This window comes from Ochlerotatus camptorhynchus, unplaced genomic scaffold (assembly GCF_037179485.1).
Source record: "Ochlerotatus camptorhynchus isolate MF236.1 unplaced genomic scaffold, CSIRO-AGI_Acam_v1.1 ptg000526l, whole genome shotgun sequence".
Classification (NCBI taxonomy): Eukaryota; Metazoa; Arthropoda; class Insecta; order Diptera; family Culicidae; genus Ochlerotatus; species Ochlerotatus camptorhynchus.
The window spans coordinates 375027-398065 of NW_027041010.1; the positions used below are offsets into that span (position 1 = coordinate 375027).

General features: G+C 40.1%; 1 protein-coding gene and 1 pseudogene across 4 annotated transcripts in view; one reads left to right on the forward strand and one right to left on the reverse strand.

Moving 5' to 3' along the window:
* kug (kugelei) overlaps window positions 1–22750 on the reverse strand; it is a 375801-nt gene extending 353051 nt beyond the window's left edge. For all 4 annotated transcript variants that reach the window (XM_065236080.1, XM_065236079.1, XM_065236078.1 and 1 more), the window contains exons 1-2: window positions 21861–22750; window positions 6197–8789 (exon numbers count right to left, since the gene is read on the reverse strand). In XM_065236080.1, coding sequence (XP_065092152.1) covers window positions 6197–8789; window positions 21861–22709 — 3442 coding nt within the window. In that variant the 5' untranslated portion in view covers window positions 22710–22750. The remainder of the gene's footprint in view (window positions 1–6196; window positions 8790–21860) is intronic.
* LOC135712969 (heterogeneous nuclear ribonucleoprotein L-like) lies at window positions 11566–12360 on the forward strand (annotated as a pseudogene).
* Window positions 22751–23039: the final 289 nt, after the last annotated feature.

Genomic DNA, 23039 nt, shown 5'->3' on the forward strand with positions numbered 1-23039 from the left:
GTTCGAGTCCAGTCGGCAACCTATTTTTTTCGACATAATTAATTTCACTCACTAATACACTCCACACTTTTCGGTCTCCAATTTTCTTACATCGGACCGCAGCTAGGTATATCGCATCCTCGGTTCATGCGGTCTCCACTTACATCCTCTGATGATGAATCCCACATAATTGTAAGCGAATCTTACATCCACCGGTTGGGTGCACATGATTGCAAGGACAATCATTAAAATTTTGACTCACTGAAACTTATACAATGATAATGGAATGTTACTCTCAACCCCATTCAGTTGATTCATTGTGTAATTTCACTGGTTTTGATCAATCACGGAGTAGAAACTAATTGAAATGTGCAAGCAGTCTAAGCTATGCTAAATTTAAATTTTGGATTAAATTTTCAAATGTACTGCAGTAATCCAGCACTGATACCAGCACAGCCCGCAATTTATCTGAAGTTTTCGATAATTATTTGCAACTTATGTAATTTGCTTCCAAACTATAAACTTTCCTGAGATTCTCTGGACTTGCATAAAGTTGAAGTTCCTTAACTTTTAAAGGAATTCTTGGAATTTCTCTTACGTTCCACCAATTTTGATATTGAAATTCAATTGACATTCAAACAAATTCTCTAGTTATTTTCCAGAATTTGTCGGAAGATTCCATAATTCCTCGACACACCTAGAAAAATCCTTCAATTACTCAACGGAACTGCTCTGAAGTTCTCTGATCTTCCTATAACTACTCGAAACATCCCCGAGAATACTAACAGCAAAAATCTTGAAAACCAGGAACCCTACACCCAACCGGTGGATGTAAGATTCGCTTACAATTATGTGGGATTCATCATCAGAGGATGTAAGTGGAGACCGCATGAACCGAGGATGCGATATACCTAGCTGCGGTCCGATGTAAGAAAATTGGAGACCGAAAAATGTGGAGTGTATTAGTGAGTGAAATTAATTATGTCGAAAAAAATAGAAAAAAAGTTGCCGACTGGACTCGAAGAACCACGGACGTTGCGTCTATCAGACCTGTGCTTTCTCCACTGCTCTCTCCATGCTCCTGAATAATGGGTAGCCTAAAAGCAAACATGAAGCGCTCATTTTCTCGCATGCTCGACTTCGTATGCTTTTTCTGCTGGAGAGATTCGAGACAAGTGTGTGCGTCGTTCTACAATGTTCTACAATGTACGTCGTTCTACAAGCTTACTGGTATAGTCGAAATCATAGATGGAACACGAAATAAAAAAAGATAAAAAACCATTACATCGCCTGCATGGCCAATTCCTAACATTCGTTGCGATGTTCATGAACAGAGGATGATAGGAACTGGAACTAACATTCATTGTAATAGATTTTTGGTTTGCGTGTAGGAAATTTTATTATTTCTCAAAATACTTGGAAGGCTCAGAGAATTGAATAATTTTCTTACTAAGGATATTATAAAGAAAATAATGAATTTTAAAATACAAGCATTTAATTTTTCTCGTTATTTTACTTGCATTCTTGCATTTATTTTATTTTACTTGCATTCCTTGAAATGTGCCATATACATAGTACACCCCATACAGTCAATAGAAGAACAGACGTAGACAATTTGAACACAACTTACGCAGCAATCTTTCACTCACTAAAAGCAAAATCAATCAATGCCCAACAGCAATACCAATTATGCCCACCTGAATCCAACTAAAAAAAGCTCAACTATAATACCCGTTCCCACCATTGCACCATAGCCTCCATAACCCTCGGAGAGTGCCCTACCGCAAATTTTATACCCGACACAAATTATAAATAAAAAGAATCAACAAAACTTTGAATATTCAACTAAAAACCGCTATGTATAAAAACTTACCATCAAAAAAACAGACGTTAGACATCAAGCAGTATTTAGACAAAGAACGAATCCAACAATTGTGAGTGTAAAATATTTATTAAATGTGAAACAATTAATTCTAAAAATAAAATTCCCTTCAGTTTCCCCTGAAAAAGGCCCAAATCAGAGCCGAAACGTAGGTAAAAATTATAAAATTAATTTGTTCTGATTGAGTGATTGCCAGACTGCCGGGCCGAAACTGATTATTGTTTTCAATTGTTTTAATTAAAATTCCTACAATTTTCCTGACGTTCATTAGACTCAAAACTCATTTGAAGTTTCCTGGACTTTTTTACCGGAAAATCTAACATGTTTTTGTTTCTTTTTTAAAAGTCAATGGTTCATAGCGGTGCCGGAGGTGTAGTTGTAAGCGTGATTGCCTCTCACCCCAAAGGGCATGGGTTCGATCCCATTAGACACCGTCAGGATTTCCTGAGGCATAGAATCTTTGATCCCGAAGTAAAGCCGTTAGTCGCCGGTCCATGAGTTGATGGGTCGATATGAAGGGTCCAGGTGTGGGAGCTGCCTTCCTGGCGTCGGTACTCAGTACGAAAAACAAGATCGACGAAAAACAAATCGAAGAAAAAGTAAACAACCATATGTTCTCAAAATTGTCCTAAATATTTTTTAACTTCCCAGTTTTCCGGATGTTTATGCAACGATCCTGAAGTTCTTAGAATAGTAACGAAGCTCTCTGACCAATCCTGCACCTACCTGAAGTTTTCTGGAATATTTTGAAGATACTGTTAAGTTCCTGAAATTTTTCTTAAGTTCTGTGATCTTCATCTAAGATCACGAAATTTTCCTTAGGTTCATGGAACTGCCCTGAAGTTCTTGGAACTCACTCTTAAAGAGCTTAACGAAAGAACTTCACAACACTCTGAATGTTTCGGATATTCCCTAAAGTTCTTAAGTTTTCGAAATTGCTATAAAAAGCTATGAGCTTTGTACTTAGCTGAAGTTTTCTGGAGTATTTTGAAGACACTGTTAAGTTCCTGAAAATTTCCATAAGTTCTCTGATCTTTATCTAAGATCACGAAATTTTCATGAGGTTCATGGAACTGCTCTGAAATTCTTGGAACTTACTCTTGAAGAGCTTAACGAAAGAACTTCACAACACTCTGAATATTTCGGATTTTCCCTAAAGTTCTTGGAACATCCCTTAAGTTATCGAAATTGCTATAAAAAGTTATGAAAAGGAGATTCTCAATCTTGGCTGTGGTACATTTATCTTGCTATAATGAAAAGGTGTAGAAAACTGCCAAAAGGGCCAACAAAACGGAAATACAAACAAGGAACACTCAGATATTATGGTAAAGGTTCGCCTCCTTTAGGAAGGTGATGAAGGCGGCTGCTGCCGGGGACTCGTCGCCCAACAGGTTCCGAATGCTGATTAACTCCAAGCCAAAGGCAGCCCGAAGGTCTTCCAACTCGGCGCAGTTCACGAGGAGGTGGCTGGCACTCCGCAGATTTCGCAGGTCCTCCGGAACAGTGTTCCTCCGAAGTTGTGGGAGACTCTGCTGTGTCCGGTGCGCAGCCTTGACACCACTCGCTGTTGTCAATTATTTTCAATCCGGTGGTATTTTTTATCAAGCGATTGTTTTTATCACCATAGGAAATATTTCTTCACCTCTAGAGTGTCTAGCAGAAATTGGCATTCAACAAATCCTTAATGCCTATGGAAATATAGGAACCCGTCTTTACCGGAGCACGTCTGATCAGACTGAAGTAAAATTTTATTCCCCCCTCCCCTCTTCTTAAAACCTTCAGTAGTTTAGTGGTAACCGTTTCAGCTTACTGAGCAGAAGGACAACCCCATGCCCGTCTCCTTCCTTGCAATTTTTGACCATGCATCACAATAGTTCTATGCATCTCTCTCAAGTCCTATGTGTCCAACTAACAATCCTTCCTAACCCAGAACAGCAGGAAAGTTCTCGATAAATAATGCTACTTCCATCAAGGAGGTCGAGATCAATCCCACATCTTGGTAAATAGAGCAGAGAACTACTTTGGCCTAAGCGCCCATTTTGGGCCTATCAAGCAGAAAACATCAAATAAATCAATGATTTCGGTGTTAACAGGTAAATTATGCGTTTGGTACCATACTTTAGTTCAAATGCTACCGTACGAAGTCAATAAGAACGCGTGATATAAATGTTTGCACCCAATATTCACAAATACAAATAAAGCACTCCGATCAATCTGTATCTTCATCCGATAGGCCGAAGTGAATTCATTGGCGTTTCAATGGCATTTCAATGCGTTAGGCCGAGTTTAGAAACCGTAGGCCGAGTTTGGCGTTAAGAAGCAGTAAGAAAGACTAAAAGCGGGTTGTGCTTAATAGGCCGGAAATGGGGTAGTTAACCCTACGAAAACGGACGGAGGTGGCAGTACTCTTAAACAATGGTCTACCACTTGTACTACCTACGGTTTTGTGCAACTTGCTCAAATTATTATTTTTTTTTATTAAGGAGACTTTCAGTCCTAGGCTGCTTCGTCTCGGAAATTATTATTATTATTATTATGGAAAAGTATAAAAGTTTGTTCACATTTTGTAAGGAGTCTGTCTGTTTTATGTTTGCCACAAGGCTCTGTGTGAAGAAGGGTGGGCTTTAAGGATTGCTGCACCAGTGGATACAACAGTATCTATATTTAATCCAATTCCCTTCGCATACCTTGCCGGTAGCTCAATGAACACTAAGTTTTGAACATACACACAAAGTTCCAGTTGGGACGTAGCAGCAACGAAGAAGAAGAAGAATCATGACGCAAATCGCGTTGATACACTCCTCTATCCGCATCATCATTCATAATACCCCTGGAGGAAATAAATCACAGCCAAATTATATCCACGATTGCGATCCAATTGTTTATAATTTCGATGCCCATACTGCTTTGGCTTAAAATATATTGAATTTAAATCCCATTTCGTAGTGAAATGAAAATCCTCTATCCTGTGTTCATATCAATAGGTAGTTACTGACCTACCCGAAGCTAGCAGATCATTGGTAGCAAATTCCGAAATACATACTCACAACAGTGGTAGCATCCGTCTGTGAACGTTGGCATACTATATTTGCAAAATTTGAATAATTTCATTCGATTAAATTTTCGCTCGCACAGGACACTTTGAATCGGCAATCCACTCTCCCAGGAGATCGGAATGCATGCATAATATGCAAATCAGGCTCGATATTAAAACTATAATATGCGTATGCATTATTCATTGCCAATTTCACCGATTTTCAGCAATAGATATAGATCCGATCCGGCAAATGCAAGTCCGAAAGCAAAACACACAGTCTCCGGAAAGTGTAATTGTACCGTAACACTCTTGATATGATCCTGGGAGGAAAGCACGCTGTTCCTTGACACATGTTGGTTGGGCATGCACACCGAATGCGTCAGCCGGAGGACACAAGGTTCATGCAGCTGTGGCTTTTGAATTTTCGGTCGAAAGAACCAGCTAAGCTATGGGATAGTTATAGGAACATTTTCACTTTCGATTTAGTATTTATGTTTTATGGATACGTACAGCTGGTGTTTTGAAAGGAGGACTATAATCCTAAAATGCTATTCGAAATCGTATCGATGTATGGTGAATTTGAGTACCAATTCGTTGATCATGGGCGTATTGAAGGATGGGACATTTAAAATTTTCGTTATAGATATCAGTCTTGCCGTAAAAACCGAAATTTGCATTCCAAATACACTTTACGGCAAGATATATTATTCTGCTCGGTCCCATCCAATTGTACTCGGTGCGCAAAAGTTGATCCTAACCCAACACGGTCGAAATGAAAACAAAAATGAATGCATTTTGGAAAATGAAAGAGAATCAAAAATAGGAATAAGCTGGAATAAACTTGCAGTGAGTCCACACGCTCACAGAAAACGAAACAGGCTTCAGGAATTTCCAACGAGCTCAATCATTTCTGTTGCCGGTGCTGAAATCCTAGCAAGAGAATGTGTTAGCCAGGATTTGAGGCAATTATCCGTCCGGGATCTCGTTTTCACCAATGGTGCTGCAAATATATTCACTGCCTACCTATGGTCGAAGCCCTGGTGACTGGTTGATATAAACGATTCTAATTTTCGAATTCATTCCAGCATTGCACAAATGGGAATTCGGACAATCCAACAACTGTAGGCCCGGAGCCGCAGCCTATCACGGGCAATTTAATTTGAATTTAAGTTGGATTTTAATCTCGTTTGGTGAGCGTTATGAATCATAAATCCCGATGCAACGCCACCGATTGGCTAGTGGATTTAATTTGATGCATTCATTTTGAACCAATCAAAAATTGTTACAATTTGACTTACCTTCGTTATCGATGGCGAATATCCCTAGACCGTCACCACCTTTGATAGAATAGCTCACTCTGGAATCGGGGCCAGGCGGGTCGTGGTCCTTGGCAATCACCTGCATCACATGCGCCCCCGGAGGCTTGTTCTCCGTAATCGTACCCGTTAGGACAAAGTCTTCGAACTGAGGAGCGTACCGGTTTTCGTTTACATCTATTATTTCCACTATCACTGACGTTTCCGACGAAAGAGACGGTGTGCCCCGGTCAATCGCTTTCACTACCAAACTATGAATCTGTCGTTCTTCAAAGTCCAGCAGCTTCGCCGTTCGAATCGTACCGGAGAGTTTATCGATTTTGAAAGAACCTTCTCCATCTCCGTTTTCACCGAAACTGTACATGATTTCACTACTCGGACCGCTATCCAGATCGATAGCGGACACCACCATCACGACGGTTCCCTTCGGAACATCCTCACGAATACGAACATTCAGATCTTGAACACTAAACTCCGGAACGTTATCATTGATATCGTCTACCGTAACCCGCACCAATGCTTCGGAATACAGAGCGGGTGTGTTCTGATTACCTCCACCATCCGTTGCTCGAATTCGCAGTTCATATAATTCCTGACGTTCTCGATCCAGTGGAGCCACAACTGAAAGGACTCCCGTTTCGGGATCAACCAGAAAGTCCCGAGTATCTGTGATCATACTGTATGTGACCTTCGCGTTAACACCCAAATCGGCATCCGTGGCGTTCACTCGGAAGATAATCGTTCCGTTCAGTGCGTTTTCAGTCACCCGAAAACTTGCAAGGGATTTCTCAAATTTCGGAAAATTGTCGTTCTCATCCAGCACGGTTATGGGAAGCACTTTTGACACGGATTTTTGAGGTTTACCCAAGTCGTACACTGTTATGTTCAGTAAGTATTCATCACGACGTTCCCGGTCAAGGTACCCTATGATCTTGAGCTCTCCGTTATCCGGATCCAATCGGAAGACTGAGTCATCATCTCCTCCGGATATGCCAAACACTAGCTTTCCATTGTAGCCAAGATCTCGATCTCTTGCCTTGATCCAGGTAATAGTCGTTCCCAGCGGTATCGATTCGTTAACCTTCACTTCCAACGGAAGATCTATAAACTCTGGTGCGTGAACGTTCTCCCCGTATCTGCTTGGCATCATGGCAAAGTCATCACCATTGCTCACGTCTTTCCCGGGCATGTTATTTCTTTCCGCAGATGCTTGGATATCGACACGCCTTTGCCGAACTCCTGTCTCCCGGCACTCGAATGAAGCACCATCCTCGGCTTTCAAATTTCCACCCAAATTTCGCTTGTTCCGCGCAAGACTTATCTGAATCCTCACGGTATCCGAATAGTGCGTACCATCCGTTGCCGTTACATTCACTTCTCGGAATTCAACACCAATATCGTTCAAATCACAACCGATCGTAATGACACCAGTTCCCAAATCAAGATTAAAACAACCGTCCTCGTTACCGCCAACCATTCGGTACGTAATTACAGTGCCATTGTCAAAATCCAGTGCCGAAAGGTTGAAAATCTCCGTACCGATCGGGGTGTACCTCGGTATCCGTCCAACACAGTCGATCCGTTCGAACTGTGGTCGATTGTCATTAACGTCACGCAGCTTGATGACCAGCTGCATTTCGGTTTGTCGTCGATAGGGAAGGCCCCAATCTGAAGCCCGCACTCGCAGAACATACTCCCGCCGCATGCTTTCGAAGTCCAACAGCTTGGACGTTCTCACAACTCCAGAGAAATGATCGATGTCGAACGGGACATCGTTTAAGTTCGCTATACTGTACGATATGTATGCATTCTCGCCAAGATCCTTATCCCGGGCTGTCACCTTCGTAACCGTCGTCCCAGCTGGCTCGTTTTCGTCTACCCATATTGTCATGTTATTCGTTTCAAAGATTGGATCATTATCATTGGTATCTTGTACGTTGATTTTCACCTTCGCCGAGGACTGTTTCCTCGTCCCTGTATTCCCTTGATCGATCGCCGAAACAGTCAGAGTGTAGAAAGCTTTCTGCTCGGCATCCAAGGGAACTGCTGTGTACAACATACCGGTCTCCGGATTCACCCGAAACTCACCACCCTCGTTGCCTCCCACAATCTCCAGAAATACTTGAGCATTTTTGCCCTCGTCTCTATCGGTTACTTTCAGTCTTATAACAGGAGTGTTGGGAGGTGACGTTTCCGGTACAGACACTTCGTAGATTTCCCGATTGAACACCGGTGCATTGTCGTTTATGTCGGCCAAATGAACTGGAATCACTTTGTAACTTTGCCTCGAAGGAATCCCTCGGTCCATTGCCCTGAGCGTTAAATTATAACCTGCCGGGGCCGTTTCACGGTCCAGCAGCCGATGCACCTCGATGACGTATTCACCCGGCCGTGCGGTAGGTTTGATGCGAAAATGTCCATCCGGATCACCGTCCACGATATCGAGACTTTTGATCTGTCCGTGGATGCCCTTGTCCTTGTCCTCCACCCGGACAATACCGAATATGTTTGTATTGGAATTCTCCAGAATGTCCGGCAACGCTTGCACATAGATGTCCGGTGCAAACAGATTGACCTGCAAAAAAGAGCAAAACGAGAAAAAAATTAAATGGCTTCGTAAATCATACAGCCCAGTGCTATAAAAGAGCCATGTGTCATCTGTGCCTAGATTTCTATGCATTCGGAATGTATGAAAAATGAAAAATTCAAATATGCACTATTCCCTCGCCCAGCAGCATCAACCCCGGGCAGAAAGGCCTACCAGCGAGCAAAAACGTACCATTTGAATGAATTTTATTCGACGTCATTCTTTCCAGCGAAAGAGAGCTGAAAATTGTGCTGTCGTAGCTCTTCCCAGCTGCATCTCTAAAAATTGCAATCCGGGGCACAATTTCCCACATTTGCAGTAAAATAGTAGCATCGGTTAGAATAGAATGGACCACCAACCCAGCACACAAAAATAGGTACCTACCAAGAGGGAAGCCGGGTGCATCCTATTTGAGAGCAACCGACCAACTAGCCCGTTGTTGTTATTGAAGGGCTACCGCAAAATGCACCATGCATTCTGGTTCTGGCTACCTAAATATGTAAAATTGTGCACTGTTTTGCTCACCGATGCAGAAGTATTTGCCATATTGCTATGCGGGCTGGACACCCATGTATGTGTGTATGTGTGTGTGCACGCGTCTGAAAAGGATTGTCCACCTAGCGGAAATACGGGATGGCATTGTGATGTGTTACTGAGTTACAGATGTAGATGATAAAAGGGTGCAATTTGTTTGAAAAAGACGCAGAAATGATGAACTATGCTGGCTTCTCAACTATTTTGGTTGCATTAGAATGCATCGGTCCGACACAGCCGTTGCTATGATTTGGTTGTCGTTTCAAGATGACGTGAAGAGCAGGGGAGCTAAATTTTGAATCTTGTCATCATGTTGAAGACATTTAATTTTGGCAGATATTTTGCAGACATTTCATTATTTGTGAAGATATTTTACGACACGTAAATCACATGCAAATTGATATACATTTGAGAGCATACTCGCGTACATTTTTAAAAGGCTTCTTCCAAGATGATTCAAACATAGAAAGTCTATCGAGGTCACAGAAAAAAGAAAAAAAATTCTGAGACTTTGAAGTTATTTTTATTTAATAACTCATGCTTCAAAAAGCTCTCTTGATTCTGGATTTAGAAAAGTCATCTAGTTTTTTTCTTTCTTTGATTTGTTTGCTGTCGATCTTAATTTCCGTACTGAGTACCAATGCTACCAACGCCAGGGAGGCAGCTCCCATACCTGGACCCTATCTATCGACCCATAAACTCATAAACCGGGGACCAACGGCTTTACTTCCCTTCCGAAGGAAGGCGTGATAAGAGATCTTATGCCTCAGAAAATCCCGGTGGCGCTGACTGGGATTAAACCCAGGCCTTTTGGGTGAGAGGTAATCACGCTTAACACTACACCACCGGCGCCGCTTGTAAAGTCATCTAGATAAGGAGAGTTTTTATTTCGATTTCAATTATTATTGCGGATATTGAAAAAAATATCGACGATTCTAGAACAGCGTTTCTCAATGTGACCCACCGGAGGGTCACGGACTCCTCTCAGGTGGGTCCTAAAAATTCAGACAACTTGGTCATAGGTTGATTAAATTGCATGCAGAATTTGTAACTTAAGTGTTTTTGAGATTATTTTGAAGGTGTTGAGGACGTTTTAAAACGCCATATATGCGTTCTGAGGCCTTTCCGCAATTTAAAGCCATTTTTTTGGTTTGTATGGTCATTCCGGCGTTGAAAGTAGGTCTCGAGTCGTTTTTTACAACGTAATGAGGTGATTATTTAATTAGCAGCATCTTTCTTGGCTGTTTTGGCGTGTCAATCCGTTGAAATGCAATGACTTTTTTGGCGTTTTAAATCCATTAAGGAACTTTGAACAAAATGTTGGCCTTAGATGGGTCACAAGCCTGTAAAATTCCTAAAAGTAGGTCATTGAGATTATTCAATTGCTTTGACTCAATGGAGACGCATTGTACTTGATTGATTGATTGATTGATTTATCTTTATTTAGGAGGCTTACAGCCTGAGGCTGGTTCGCCTCCAAGAGATTGTACTTAAAATGCCAAGGGATGGTCACTCTACACACTTATATTCCACCAAATTTTTTCTCAGTGTGCCTCAGTGTGCCGCAGCTGACTTTTGTTTGCTTGTGAATATGCCTTGTTTGAAGCTTTTGTAGGCTACATCTTTTATTAATAACTCAAATCAGTATCTCTTATGCATGATGAATCAGAGCGATAAGAACCCACCATTGTTTTTCAGTGAATGTAAATTGCCTTCACTGAAAAACAATAACATGTTCTGCCAGCTCTAGTTCGTCATGCATAAGAGATTCAGATTTTAGTTAATATTAAAAGCTGCAAAAGCTTCATACATCATTTTACGGTATTCTGTTGATGAAAAAAGTTAGAGGCAAATGAATGTAAATGATGTACGAAATGAATGTAAATGATTTTCCATCCCTGGCCGCAGCTGTACCGACAGTGTCGAGTAGTAATTGAACTGACTGTTGTTTGCTTGTGAATAATGCCTTGTTTGGCAACCCGGTATTTTAACAGCTCTTGTTACAGTTGGGAATACACATTGGAAGCAGCCGTCTGCAAGGATGCGTGCAATGGACGAGCCCCGTTGCTTTACGATCCTACTATCTTCGGCGAAAAACCGAACTCGTACAACGACCGTCAATCTTTAGTCAATCGGCGGAGGAAACGGAATTACAACGAATTTTTCACCGCCCGAGTTTCATCCGTCGGAAAACTGGAAACCAATACCGGCCGGAACACACGTCGCACTGATGAAGGACGCACCGCTGACCCGAAACGGACCAGCTAACTTCATTCAACCGGCACAGAAACAGGGCGCAGTGATGATGATCTACGGACTGGATAACAACACAGCCAACACCGATAAGCTATTCAACCTGTTCTGCCTGTATGGAAATGTTGTCAGGATAAAGTTCCTGAAGAGCAAGGAGTACGAGGTTACCGCCATGGTCCAGATGGGAGACGCCATCGCAGTCGAACCTGTCAAACCAATCGAACGCATCATCCAGCACTTGAACAACATTCCAATCGGAAATTATGGTAGCAAAATTCAGATTGCATTTTCCAAACAGAACAAACAAGGATTACAGCGCCTCCAAGAACAATCGCTTCCCTCGTTGATCCAGGCCAGCAAAAATCGCATTCTACCACCGAGCAAGATTCTCCGCTTTTTCAATACCCCACCCGTTATATCCGAGGATCTGCTGCTGACTACATTCGCCACCAAGGACTGCCACCCGTTACAAGTGCGAATGTTCCCGCTGAAATCGGAACGTTCCTCCTTCGGATTGGTCGAGTTCCCGAGCGTAGCCCTGATGGTGAACGCCATCATGAAGTGCAACCACAGCGCGATCGATCACAAAGGCACACAATTCCCGTTCATTATGAAGCTGTGTTTCTCCTCGTCCAAGACGATGAACGGTGCGTGGAGCAACGAGAACATCGAAAACATGGGCATGGGCATGGTACCAGCACCTGGCAACCGAATGTCGGCAGCAATATCAAAGCTAAATTTAAGGCACAGTCCAACGTCCGTCAAGACATAACCTAAATAGTGTATTGCTAGAGCCACGGCTACACAAATTTTTCGATGTAGCTCCCACGGCTGTGGCTGCTTCCAATGCTACTGCTACTTTGGTTGCTGCTGCTGGTCCGTCTCCTCTGAAAATCGTCAAAATAATGTTGTAGGCGACGGACCAGCAGCAGTATTAGAAGCAGCCGCAGCCGTGGGAGCTGCATCGCTAGTTCGTGTAGCCGTGGCCGAAAACCTCGGTCCGGTCACGATACCGCTGTAAGCTGTTCTTTGTCTGGAAGGAAATGTGCCGTCACCGGTGGAGCGATTTTGATAACGGAGTGTTGCTATGCAAGCGATTACCCTGATTTCTTCATGCTGGGTGGTCGGAATGATTGTACGAAGTCCGGCGCGAAATGATGTACCTAGTTCTTCGGACAGGCATCAGGATGTGCGCTGACAATAAGATCTACAAGTGACGACATCAATAACAAATGTTAATACATCCACGCTTTGCAGGCGCAGAAAAAGTTCAGTGCTGCCAGTAACTTTAAAGATCAGAAAAATTGTAATACAGTGCCAATGATTGTGCCCAAGATTGTTGTTGGCACACTGTGCAGAGTGACCAACCCCTTGTTAAATGTATAAACATTAGATCCCGATGTGTCATGATGTTTAAAAAAATTATATCTCAAAAACGAAAAAAAAATATTTATAGTATGCTTTTCAATAAAAACATACAAAAGAGGTCTCTTTCATCACAACACTGTAAAAAAATAACTTCATGTTTTGGTACAATTAAAATTGTTTTACCATCCCTTTCGTAAAGCGTAAATAGCGCAATTTAATACCCTCAGTTTGCTGTATAAAGATCAAAAATCTCACGAAGGTGCACCCTAATGGCGAAATAAAGAAATACGGTGTTTGTGCATCGTCGATTATTTATTCCACTACCCTACCCACTGTACGATTCTAGAAAACAATAAACAATACAATAAAACAGTGTCTTGTATGCCTCCGCCATGGCAGGACGGCGAAGCAATCGGTGCGTTAGTTCTATCCGTCTTCGTAATTATCACTAAAATCAACACCATGTAGGGATTCCGCCCGTGTGCGATCATACGGGTATAATATTTTTTATTAATGAACAAATGCACAACGTTTGAGTGAAACAATTTTCCGATAGGTCTGTTTTACGTGGAATTGTTGTAAATATAAACAAAACAATGCTGGGATTGGGAGGGACCATTAAGGCACCCGATTGAAGCAATTTGGACGGGGAGAGTAGGAATTCTAACTCCCTTTTGATAACATTTCGTCCTGCTTGAGGCAAGGTTGCAAAGACTCATTTCAGCTAAAACAATGTTTTTCTAAATTATGAAATAATTAGATGCCATGATCAAATTTTGAATAGGTAGGATACAAGAAGAGGTTGCAAAGAATGTGTTTGACATATTAAACCTGTTTATTTCACTTCATGAGAGTCACAATCAGCGATTTTTCACAAACTCACTCACTCACTCACTCACTCACTCAGCGATCAGCAAATCGCTGATTGTGACTCATAGAAAGCAAAATTTACAGGTTTTATGTTTCCAACGCATACTTTGTAACCTCTTCTTGTAAGTTACAAGTAAAACATGCCATCATACCATCTTTTGGTTTTATTATTCCGAAAAACATTATTTTAGCTGAAATGAGTCTTTGCAACCTTGGCTTGAGGCTTGATTTTTTTTACCAATTAATCATATCGTCCGGCCATTTTCCACAGAGATGGCGCTGTTCCGCTGGTAGGAAGTGATAAGAATCCCCATATAGAAATTGAGAGAAGTGGGAATAATTTGCTTTCGGTGCATATTCAGGTCAACAAAACTGACTCAGGGACTTAGTCTTTCAGCTTTTTCCCGGAAATTATGGTTAAACAAGCTACAATTAAATAAAAATGATTTTTCCCCATACAGTTTTACCTGCTTTACTACCAGTCCCCAGAGTGCCAAAAAATTCAAATTTGAGTGAGAAAATTATCCCTTATGAGCTCAATCTCTCAACATGCCATGTATTTTGATGACACTTGATTTGGGATTTCCCTCTCACAGACTACAACAAAGAGTACCTGACACTTCAAAACATGTCTGGTAACTCTATATATGCTTTTTGATTATCATCCGAAGTCCCTCCTTTTCTACATATTCTGCACAAAAGATACTTTCTGCCCCGCCATATTCATAAAATTCGGTAGGAAATCATGTGAGGGGTGAGCTATTTTGAGTACAGAATGTGTAAAAAAGGAGGGACTTCGGATGTTAATGTAAATGCATATATAGAGGTACTTCAGTACTTTTCGGAGTGATTCCAAACATTTCTGACGTGATTCAGTACTTTCAGGAGTTATTCCGAATTTTTCAGAAGTGATTCAGTACTTCCTGAAATGAATCAGTGCTTTCCGAAGTGATTATGAACATTCTGAAGCGATTCAGTATTTGCAAAGTGATTCCGAACGTTTAGGAAGTGAATTAATAAAAAATAAGAATTTTCTGAAGTTATTCAATATTATCCGAAGAGATTCCGAGCTTAAAGTGATTCCGAACATTCCTGAAGATATTCAGTAATATTTGAAGTTATTCCGAACATTCCTGAAGTGATTCAGTGCATTCCTAGCAGATTGAATTATTTTCAAATTGAACTTTCCGCAAAGATTCAGTACTTTCCAAAGTGATTTCAAATATTTATTAAGTGTTTCCGGTCTTTTCTGAAGTTCTTCAGTACTTTGTAGAGTGACTCTTAACATTTATGAAGTGATTCAGTATTTTATGAAGTGATTCAGTACATTCAGAAATGATTCCGAACATTTCTAAAGTGATACAATACATTCCTAAGTGATTGAAAACATTTCTGAAGTGATTCAGCACTTCCGAAGGGAGTCCAAACTTTTCTGAAGTGATTCAGTACTTTCTGAAGTGATTTCGAATTTTTCATAAGTCATTAAGTGCTCTCTGAAATAATTCAATACTTTCCACTTTCACAGTGATTCCGAATTTTTATGAAGTGAATCAATTATTTTCTTAAGTGATTCAGTACTTTTCGAAGTGATTCCGAGCTATTCTCAAGTGATTCAATACTTTCCGAAGCGATGTCGATCTTTTTTTTATGCGATAGCAAACTTCTCTCCCATACCTCACCGTGAAATAATTTTGAAAGCATCATCACGTCCAAATTTTTATTTTTCGCCACTAAATAGCACCAACTTTTATCCACCAATCAGGATTTTCACCGTTAGTGGTTAAGTTCAGTGGTATTATTTAACTTTTTTTTTATTTTTCCTCGATCAGCACAGGCCACTTCAATTTTATCATTTTTGATGGAATGCTTCCGTAACATGTTTATCAGGGGCGCAAGTTATTTCAAATTTAAGATTTTGTCAATTTTCTCCCGAACATGTTTACCAGAGGTATGCGCCATTTAAAATTTAATATATGTATTTTGAATTTTTTTTCCTGAACGTAAAGGGCGCTAACTACTTCAAATTTAAAGTTATTTTTTATAAATTTTTAGGAATATTTTTTTTCTGAACATGTCTACCAGGTGCGCTAGCTATTCCTAATTTTATATTTTTTAAAGATTTTCCAGATTTAACATTTAAAAAAAAATCCCTGTACATGTACATTAGGGGCGCTAACCACTTGAACGAGTCATTTCAAATATATCCTTTTTAAATGTTTTCCGTAACGTGTTCATCAGGGGCAAAGCACATTTCTAATTTTACTATTTTGAACTTGTCATTTTAAATTTACTGATTTTTTTTAAATTAACCTGAACATGTAATCAGACGTAAATTATTTAAAATTTATTTTTATTTTTTTACTTTCCGTAATTTCATGTGTACTTCTGAGTGGATTCTGTTTATGTGTGAACACATGAAAATCATGTGGAATTTTACATGTTAATTCGCCAATAAATATGTATCGAATTTTATGAGTCTAGCTCTTAGTATTTTATATGACTTACTTTTTATGACAATGTGTATGACCGTCATAAAACCATTGTAAATTGCTGTCCCTGCAATAAAACCTTTATAAAATTCAAATAAAACCAAGTACGTCTAGATTTGTTACTTGTGAAGTTTTGTGGTTTACTTTGAATACAGTTATAGACATTTTGTTCTAAGGTTGATCGACTCTAAGTCATGTAATTAATTTTTTGTTTGTACATTATTTAAATTTTTAATGGATTTATGTGAAAATATAAATAAAAATAGAGGACAGCTTCAGCGTAGTGGTAAACATCCATAGCTCTCACGCCATAGACATGAGTTCAAATCTCATCCCGGACAACACACGAATAACAAGGGTGTGGCTTTATAATAAAAAATAAGATAAAATAAAAATATGGAAAATCAAGGATTTCTAAATGTAATGGCGTTAACGTCATTTTGGTGATTACTTTTAAGATAGGTACGTTTTAAAAATATCCATACTGAACAACTGTCTCAAAAATACCATCGTTTTGCGCTGAGTCTCATTGAATGCATTTTGAAACATGTTTGCGATTATTTATATAACATACGTCATATATGCTCTTATCTTCACTAACAATTTTTCTCATTAAAAGACAGGCTTGCTGTAGCTAATTTGGATCAAGATTTAATATTTACTTAACATACACCATTTCTTACTAATACCAATGTCCCACTCCCATGAAATCTATGAAGTTTGTATGGCAACACACGATATTTTCTGTAAAATATAATGATCGATCATTAAATTGCCTCCCATGATTAGCACAATCGCATATGCTATGCTAAAATTGGACTCACTTCAGACATGTTTCTAATAGATTATACCTAATAGATTAAATATAGAAAGTAGGAATGAATTTCAATGTTTCTACGATGTCAGGTCACGTTATTATAGATTCCGGGAGCTATGGAACCCAGATCTATAGAACATAGTAATATTTCTGAAAATCGTATGATGCAACATGTCAAATCATGCCAATTAGGTAGAATCAAACAAATGAAGACCATTTGAGGTATATCCGGTGGAAATTCGGTTCCATGAATTGCAATATAGGGTTTGTTATAACATTATGACGTTCAAAATAACTATATAGTAGAGCATATCAAATCTATAGTTCTATAGGCCATCGTTATATTCGAGGCAAATAAATCATGCTGCATGTCAAACCATAGCAGTATAATAAGTGAGGTCAATGAAGCCTATTTTAGGTGATTCCTTTGACATTAGTCCACATTGGCATCGGTTCCGGGGCTCCGGAATCCAATTTCGTGAATCCCGGGCTACGGTACGGTTGGCTATACCATAGTAGCACACTTGTCACAAATCAATTGTAGAAACTTATATACGACTTATTTCAATCATAAACAAGTTGCTGTAACTTATTGTGATGAAAGTGTGCTACTCGGGTAATAATATTGGAGAAAACCATAAAACGCAGGACTTCAATTCATAATAAAATGTGAATATCAGGTCAATGAAAACAGATCGAAATGTATTCGATGACATATGACCACATTGGAATCGGTTCTAATGGTCCCAGAATCTGGTTCTATAGGCCATCGTAATATTCAAGGCAAAATAGTCATGTCAAATCATTTCAAACTGGCAAGGTAAGATCATTGCAATCATATTTCATCTATTAGGTATTATTCAATGCACCAGATAAGCCACTCGTCAGACAACGAGTAACATTTGGTCATTCTTGAGGAAAAAACCGCAATAAAACATATACATATTTGCATCTTTCATATGCGAAGAGGGACAACCTACGTCAAAAGGAAGATCCACTATTCCCCTTTAATAAAAATCCAAGTTTATGAAAATCGGTTGTGACATTACTGAGAACGAGCATTTTGAAAAAAATAAATCTCGTCCTGGTACTTTAAGGGTTAATCAAATCACTCCACCAAAAAGGCTCAGATAATATACATTTGGGATAGAACCCAGGCTTGCTGGGTTGAGAGGTAATCACGCTTACCACTACACCACCAAGAATTGTTTTATCTAGATAAAAATAATTTGCCCGGAATAGACGAGACACGAAGCAACATGTATTGTACATTTCCAATTTCCTTTCTGAAGATGATTTCATGGACTTTTGTTAATGTTTAAATCATTAAGGATTGAACAAAAAAGTTCACTGTTTGGCAAATAAATCCACTGCAATCAGTAATATGATCTATTGGCGATATAGTTTAGAGTTAATCACAGGTATACCTCGATATAACGTAACTGTCACTTTTCTCTTCCATCGTCGATTTCTCACAAGCAACAATTGGGTTCTTTACCCTTAGAGGTAAACGCATATTCGTAATCTGCATTAACAATGGAACTCAATCCCAAAATTTCATAAATTTTGGTACAATGGAACTATTTTAAATAAGTACGATTACATTTGCAAAAATCACCTTATTAGCGTCCCTCGGTGTCACTTTGTATGGGAGCGAGCTGTCAGTTTTCCAGTTTAGTTTTGTCACTGTGCTCAGAAAACGAAGCTCTTTCAGAAGATATATAAAAACCGAGAAATTTTTCAAAATTAAAGAACCCAATTCAATCACGCAAAGTAACAATACTATCGGACAGGTGAGACAATCCCCTATCAAATCGCAATGTTTATTTTGTTTGACGGTTGTTGTTTGAGAAATCGACAATAAACTCAAAAGTGACAGTTACGTTCGAGGTATACCTGTATTGAGATCAGCGAATCCAAACACATAAAGCAACCAACGATACAGACAAAACGGTTGCTACGACTACCATGACAAACTCGCTCTATAACATAGCTCGATCCGAGTGGTAAAAGGATAATGATATATTGCTTGCCTGCTTTGTTGCAATATACACGGATGAGGACATAGCTTGATATGAATCGAGAAAAGACATAACAAAAAAATTCCCATTAACACACGTGTATCATCTTCGGGTTTACTTCGTGAAGCAGCTTGCCAACAATTTACTCGTTTCCTTCTACCGCCCCGAGTGAGTAGTGTCGCACGGGCTGCTTGTCATGAAAAAGAACGAAGAAGATTATATCATTATTGCTTTGCACTTCTGACATAGCGTTATTATTCGGTTCGTTGATCGCTTGTCATTTTGTCATTTGGAGATATTTTTGATTCTTTGATTGAGATAATATAATTTGGAATACCTTTTAGTTTTTTATTATGCACTGCATTAAGCGACATAATTCCTAGAAGAACTTCAGAAATTCCAAAACAGAAAATGTTACAGATCTTCGTCAAAATCGTCGATCTAGTAGGATCTGTTCATTTATTTAACAAAACCCCACACTACCCGAGCAAAGTCCAGCATCAAAATGAAAGCATATTGAAATCAAGTTTTGATATCAAAATCAAACTGAAATCCTAATTTGATTTCAGTTTATGCAATTGACAAATTTTGTTTTCATTTTGCTGTACATTTACTCTTCAAAAATATGTTGTTGCGGGTTTGATTTCATTGCCTTCCCGAGCAAAGTCTGAGATCAAATTGAAATCTTAATTAGATGTTGTGATTTCGCTGATAATAATTACTGAAGTTGCTATCGTTTTGGTCGTTTTAACGGTTAAAATATCAAAATTGAAAGCAAAAAAAATCTTTCTGTGCATCACATTGAAAACTGTTTCTGCTATCAGTGAGAGCAAACTGAAAACTAAATTTGATATCCATTTTTCCTGCTGATAACAAATCAAGTATTCAATTTGGTGATGAGGCATGGTGATGAGGCAATGAAAACAAACCCGCAACAACATATTTTTGAAGAGCAAATGTACAGTAAAATGAAAACAAAATTTGGTATCAAATTTGTCAATTGTTCTTCTTCTTCTTTCCTTTATTTAACGTCGGTCTCTGTTCCGCAATCTAGTGCCAATCACCGACGGACATCGATTGCCATCCATTGACAGCAATCGAATGTGCAGGAAGGCAGCTTCCACACCTGCGTAGGATATCGCACCCATTCAACACACATGGGCCGGGACTAACGGCTTTACTTCCCTTTCGAAAGGAAGACGTGACCAGAGATTTTTATGCCTCAGAAAAATCCCACCGACCTTGGCTGGGATTGAACCCAGACCCATTGGGGTGTTAGAAACCAGTCACGCTTACCACTACACCACCGGCGCCGGCAAATTTGTCAATTGCGTAAAATGAAATCAAGTTATGCTTTCAGTTTGATGTCGATATCAAAACTTGATTTCAATTTGCTGTCATTTTGATGCTGGACTTTGCTCGGATTAGCATAACATTAAATTGAATACTTGTTTGTTATCAACAGGAAAAATTGATATCAAATTGAGTTTTCAGTCTGCTCTCATTGATAGCAGAAATAGTTTTCAATGTGATGTCACAGGAAGATTTGTTTGCTCTCAATTTTGATATTTTAACCGTTAAAACGACCAAAACGACAGCAACCTGAGCAATCATTATCAGCGAAATCACAACATCAAATTTAAATTTCAATTTGATCTCAGACTTTGCTCGGGTAGTCTTCCTATTGTTAACGCAAGCTGTATGAAAAATGAAAATATGCTCACACAGTTCTTCTCTCACGACCTGAGAAAAACAACCTAAAAGATTCTTTCGTTCCTTCCACACTGAGAAGCAAACTAGCGCAGCCGTTTCATGACTGACTGGAATTTCATGGTTTGCAATAAAGTCTTATTAAATCCGGAAAATTACGACCGCAATAGCGTTCCTTGCTGAGCAACCGTGAAAACGGTAAAGGAAACACAATTTAAGGAATATGATACAAGCATAGCAATAGCAATAATAATTGCCTTGCAGGCATAAATATTGAAATCTCCCGAAAAAATTGCACCATGCGCTTACAACCTACATACCTACATTCGTTCATTCAAATCTATGTTGGTGAATCGTTTCGTGCGATTCAAGCCGAATAATAGATTAGGTCCTAAGTAACATTGATCGATTCTCTTTGTCGACTTTCTCCTTCGTTAATAACTTGGTTGCAAAACCGTTTCATGCCATGTTTGCTGTATGCTAGATGAGACGAAGAGAATATGCCAATGTTAGGACCCAATCCATTGTCCGGCTTGAATTGTTTTGTAACCGTGTCGTCTCCGGAAAGTGAGGTGTTCAAAATCAAGCTTGGAGCTTCAAAGGTTGGGAGGGACTGACTTTGGCGAGCTAAATCTGCAAATCAAAACCCGAGATGTCGCTCGGGAAAATTGTAAAAGCTTTCTAAAACTTTTTGGAAGTGGCATGAAAGGGTTCCCAGGTGAGCAACCCCGTATCTCTTTTTTTATTTTGTAACGCATTCATATGCATAAGGAAGGGAAATTATTACAACAATCCCGAGCCCCGTCCCAGCGCTGCCATAAATAAAAGCAATTGAGTTTGGCGCAGGAGAGCGAAAAAAATCCCTACTTTATTGCCGTGATATATGGCTGTTAATAAACGCTTGCGGTCGTTGCTTTTGCTGCTGGTGGGAGTGCAACACAATATTGTGCGCAGATATTTTAATAAAAATGAATTTGTTCCCCGTAAATTGACCTACCTGTCGAATTTTAATTTTCACCCGTGCCTTGCTGGCTTGACTTCGACTGGTTGAACCAATACCGCGGTCATTGGCCGTTACGGTCAATTCATGCAGGGATCGATCCGTGAATCGCAGTGGTCGGGTGAGCGTGATGACACCGGTCGTTGGGTGAACCGCAAACTGTTCCGTCTCATCCAGGATGCTGTAGTAGATTTCGCCATTTAAGCCTAGATCGGCGTCCTCGGCTATCACGCGGAGGATGCTTTTGTGTAGGGGGGTATCCTCCGAGATGGTGACGGAATATTCGGTTGGGTAGAACAAGGGGCTGAGATCGTTCGTGTCTAGCACCTTGACGTCGATGATGGTATCCGCCTCCAAGGATATCCGACTCTTGCCCTCCCGCTTGGTGGCAGTGGCCTTAACTTCCAACCGATAGCTGTCGCCCTTTTCACGGTTCAGCACCACATTGCTTGTGCGTAATCGGATAGCCAGGAATGCGAAATCCCCAACCAGCCGTTCTTCCGCTTTGAAAAACTTATCTTTATCCCCGCTGACGATTTTGTACTTGACGTCAAGCTCTGGACTTACGTACAGGCCCATCCGGTCCTCGTTCGGTGGTTGAACGGCATACGTTTTCCCGACGCTATTTTCCGGGATGGAAACGTTGTACACTGCATGAGCGAAATGAAAGCTGTACTTGGGTACCATAGAACCTTCATCCTGTTGCTGTTGCTGCTGCTGTTGATTTAGGGCTACATTCGAAATTGGAGCGGGGCTGCCTAGAGCGCGTGCTATCACTTCCGTCAGGGCCAGTAGAAGAAATGTGAATAACCGCGCTCGTGACACTCCGCCCACACCTGGGACCATCTTCGGCTAGCGTTAGCTCATGTTATGCTCTAGCAGCATCTGTGAAAGAGAAAGAGAACAGAACAACCCATTAGATGGTTTCAGTCTATCGGTGCGCGTAATATCGCTTAATTTTCTAACCATAAAAAGACTGTTATTTCAAAGTTTATTGCCACCCCGGTAGAAGGATATTTTTCTTGCCGCTTTCGCAATCGCGGTAAGCGGTCGGCTTTATGATTGCCCTAGCTTCCAAGCACACGCACACATCCCCCACCTCCCATCCCTGAATCCCGTGGAGCAAGATACGTAAATTTTCTGCAACTTAGGTTGGAGGTGTTTTGCAAAGCAAAA